The 5,000-nt window shown below is 29.8% G+C and overlaps 1 protein-coding gene across 1 annotated transcript in view; it reads left to right on the top strand.

Annotated features, from left to right (window-relative positions):
- Nucleotides 1-5,000, top strand: part of LOC119573157 (pleckstrin homology-like domain family B member 1) — a gene marked incomplete at its 3' end in the record, with an annotated part of 91,128 nt that overhangs the window by 13,990 nt on the left and 72,138 nt on the right. The window contains 2 exon segments of the mRNA XM_037920226.1: nucleotides 580-688; nucleotides 3,045-3,228. Of these exon segments, the coding sequence (XP_037776154.1) occupies nucleotides 580-688; nucleotides 3,045-3,228 (293 nt within the window).

Here is a 5,000-nt window from a genome sequence, read left to right as displayed (position 1 = left end):
AAAGGGTTAACAAGTAGGAATTTCCAAAAACAGATTTAGAAATTATGATTGCATAATCCAGATAAAGAATTACAAAACAGTTATACTTGTTTTTTTCATGAAAAATATATGCAGAAATATTCATAGAATACAACATGCTATTTTTATATATTCAGATTGACAATTCCATATCTGATCATATGAAAATCAAATATTTTTAGGTAGAGTTTAACATGTAAAGGGGCACAAAAATGCAACATATATTCTTAGTTTATTGTTTAATGCTTTTCATTTTCGTGTTATACATAGTTTTTTTGTGTGTGTGAAATAAAGAAAAATAATTCATTACTTATGGTCTTTATTATCTCTTTATTTCATTTATCGGTATATTACTGTATAAAATAAGAGCAATAATATATATATATATATTTTATTTATCCATCGTAATGCGAGAGTATCCATACATTTTTGCTGCAATCAGAAGGATTTCGGATGTGGGATTGTGGACTTGTAGTATTTGTTAATGGAGAATTCAAAATAATTTAAGCCTTTCATAATTTCTAAAATATTTTGCTAAAGTTATTTTTATTTTACTTTCAGGTTACTTCAGCAACCCCACTTGGCTGTAATGATGGTACTCTTGGCCGCAGAACCTCTGCAACACTCATGGAGATTGAGCGTAACCGGCAGATCCTGCTGGCAAAACAAGGTGAGAGGGTCAGATCCTCCTAGAAAAAAATTAAAGGCCATATCTTTTGAAACAATATACTAACCAAACTCTTGGTTCTGTTAACCCTTTGCCGACGGGTGGCATGTACATGCATGCCATGGCATGGCTGGACTATCTGCCGGGGGCATGTACGTACATGCCATGGTGTATGTATGGACATGCCATGAGTTTTTTTTTTTTTTTTTTACAATCACGGCAAAATATTATTTTTCTGCCACTGAAAATGTGATTATGTCGTTTTTAACACTCTCATTTTTACTATACAAAAAAAAAAAAAAAAAAAAAAAAAAAAAAAAAAAAAAAAAAAAAAAAAAATACGATTTCAACTCCATGATACTACACACTGCTTATTTTATTCAGACTATAGAGCGAATAATGATCAACTATGGAGTCTATATAACAACAAAAATATCCTTTGGTCTTGATTTATCAGGAAATATGCAAATAGAAACTTTAGAAAATAATGATAACTGAAAATACAACATATTCTTGTAGTATTACGAAGAAATGGCAAGGGATGCTGGTATTTGGCATGAGCGGTTGCGCATGCTAGACTGACGATATAAGCCCCCGGCAGTGGGGCCCGGGCCACTATGAATACTACCCGTCAGGAAAGGGTTAGTAATAGGGCTTGCAATAAACTGGGATATGATTTGATAGATCCCAGCAGCATTTCCTACCAGCCTAACCCAAAAGTTACAAACATTTTATGTTCTATACCTCTTCCTCAAACTTCTACTTGTTTAACCCTGAAACCGTTGAATAGCAGAATGTTGGGCATGTATGACAAGATATTTTCCACAAACACCTTATTCTTCTGATCAAGGTGACAAGGCTAGGGAACTAAGTTCACCCAGAGTAGATAACAACTAACAGCTTGATTGTAATTCCAACTTGCAGTAAATCTGATTATACGCAAAGTAATCCTAGTATCCACAGAATTGTCTATGTGATTTTTAAGAAGTATTTAGCCTAAGATGAAACAACTGACATACAGGGTTTGTATTATGAGTTTGTGCTTTGTTTCATAGACAGGCTAATAGTTCTGTTATTAAATAATTTCATAAATGTTTTTGCTATATATGTATATCAGACATTTGAAACTACCAGAACTATATCTTGCATTCAAATAGTAATCCAAGTTTGACTACAGGGGTATTAGATGTTAGTCTTTGTGCAGTACTTCTATAAGTTTGTTGCCATGTTCAATAAAGCATTATAATGAGCAAAATTCCATATAAAATATAGCATGCATTATACTGCATGAAAGAAGGATGTATACTGTTTTGAAGTAGTTTCTGTAGAATATTAGATGAGGCTGTGCAAAAAGAATGCCAAAATTAGGTTTTTAATACAGTGAAAATGTTAATGATTAACCCTTTGCCGACGGGTGAGTTCCCGATGCGCATGCCCTCTCTCCCGGGTGGTATTCATAGTGGCCCCGCTGCCGGGGGCTCATATCGTCACCCTAGCATGCGCGACCGCTCATGCCCTATACCAGCATCCCTTGCCTTTTCTTCGTAATACTAAGAACTTATGTTGGATTTTCAGTATTATTATTTTCTAAGGTCTTTATTTGCCATATTTCCTGATAAATCAAGACAGTAGGATATTTTTGTCGTTATATAGACTCCATAGTTGATCTTTATTTGCTCTATAGTCTGAATAAAAAAAGCAGTGTGTGGTATCATGGAGTTGATACCATAGGTTTTGTTGTATTTTCTTTTGCATTTTTTTCAAGTTACTTTATAAGATAAACTTTAGTTTCAACAGGTTTTTATTATCACTTCCATATAGATATAATTTTATGTTCAGTGTTTTTATAAATACAAGATTTTTTTTTTACCAAAATACATATCGGTATTTTCAGGTAGATTACATCATCACATCGGTATTTTCACGTAGATTTACATCATCACTTCGTGAATACTATATAATATCGCTGTCCAATGTAGTCGATTACCGGCGTAATTTTTTAGACGCTAACCTCGGAAGCCCGAGAAGCCTTTATGAAATGCATAGTATAGGAAAAATGAGAAAAAGTGTTAAAAACTACTTAAATCACATTTTCAGTGGCAAAAAAAGTAATATATTGCCATAATTGTAACAAAAAAACTCATGGCATGGTCATACATGCCCCCAGAATACGGGACATGCGCACCATGGCATGTATGTACATGCCATCTGGCAGATAGTCCAGGCATGCCATGACATGTACGTACATGCCACCCATTGGCAAAGGATTAAAATGGTATTAAATAGTTCATAAGTTACAGTTGCTATCTATTTTGAAGTACACTTCTATCTTAAAGTAATGTTTTTATCTTTTACACAGGAACAATGGTCATAGAGAATGAACGCCGGCGAGTTGAAGAACTTAAGCGGAGAGTTGCAGATGAAGTGAAGGCACAGTGGGAGGAAAAAAAAGCAAAAGAGCAAAGAGATATAAATTGTGCTTCTCTGAACAGTGTTGGCTCTGAAGACTCATCCCTGACATCCTCTGATCTTCATACAGAGAGGTAAGTATAACTCAAGCCACCAGGGATGGCAGGTACATATGTGCCATGCCCACTGTGTGTCTGATATATTAATTGTCTTTACACATAGATGGCTAAACAAGTACGAAGTCACCAATGAGCTAATTACAAATACCTGTTTACCCTTTTCCTTGATTTTTTAATATATTTTTTGGTATCAAATATTGCAGTTAGCAGTGTCATTAACTCTTTAATAATTATAAAGTCTATAATAAAAATAACACCATTGATATTGATAACATTAGGAAAAGAATTTTTCCTGCAAACTCAAGGAAAAGTGAAATCAGGTGAGGTCACATGTTCAAGTAATAGCCTCCTTTCTGACTAAGCACTTACAGAGCCACATATGTGCGGAGACATTTCACAAAACAGTGCTAATGTGAACACATTTTCCCAAGACCTTTGGGTCAGCAGTATTATTTTTAACCCAATGTCAGCAGGTTTATGTACTGTCCCCTTTAGATTTTAGTGATACATATAGATGGCTCCACATGTATTCAGCCAGCAGTTGGGACTAGTGATCATCCCTGATTTCTCCATTCCTTGAATTAGGTGTAAAATATGTTTTTCTTTCCAATACTATTATTATTGACCTATTATCCTTCTTATGGATATTATGACTTTCATGACTAAGCACGTGTAGAGCCATCTATGTGTAAAGGCAATAGATAAACTTGTAATTCCATTGGGCATGGCACTGGAATCTTCCCAACCAATAACACTGGCTTAATAAGTTTAAAAGTTATCATATTATAATATATATATATATATAATATATATATATATATATATATATATATATATATATATATATATATATATATATATATATATATATATATATATATATATATATATATATATATATATATAATATGATATATATATATATTATATATATGATATATATATATATTATGTATATATATATATGTATATATATATATGTATATTATGTATATATATTATGTATATAATATATTATATATATATATAATGTATATATATTATATGTATATATATGTATATATATATTATATATTATATGATATATATATATTAGTATATATATATGTAATATATTACATATATAGTATATATAATATATATAATATATAATAGTATATGTATATGATATAATATACATATATAATATATATAAAATGTCTATATCAAATGTATATTACATATATAAATATGTATATATATATATTATATTATATATATTATTTTATTTATTTATAAATATTATAGTATATTATATATAATTATATTATATTATATATTATATACATCATGAATTATTTTTATTATATACATATTATATAATATATATGTTATAGGTTATATATATTATATATTATATAAAAATATGATTTACATAATCTATATACACATTATCTATTATATATATATTATATATATTACATATATATTGCATATATAATAAAAAAAATATATATACATATATATATATTATGTAATATAAATTTTATGTGTATATAAATATATAATATATATATATATATATATATATATATATATATATTTATATTATAAATTTCATATATATCATATATATATTTTGTATGTACAGTTGCGGAATTATATTTTAGTACAGATGCGGGGTCCCACTCTTGTACATCTGGCAACCACCACGATGTAAACATGGCGTAAATAGTATTTTTATGAATGACGCGAAAACCCTAGGTTGTTTGTAACAAAGAGAGGGATTGGTAAAATATAAATAGCCA

This window comes from Penaeus monodon, chromosome 5 (assembly GCF_015228065.2).
Source record: "Penaeus monodon isolate SGIC_2016 chromosome 5, NSTDA_Pmon_1, whole genome shotgun sequence".
Taxonomy (NCBI): Eukaryota; Metazoa; Arthropoda; class Malacostraca; order Decapoda; family Penaeidae; genus Penaeus; species Penaeus monodon.
This window is presented reverse-complemented; position numbering and strand designations above follow the sequence as displayed.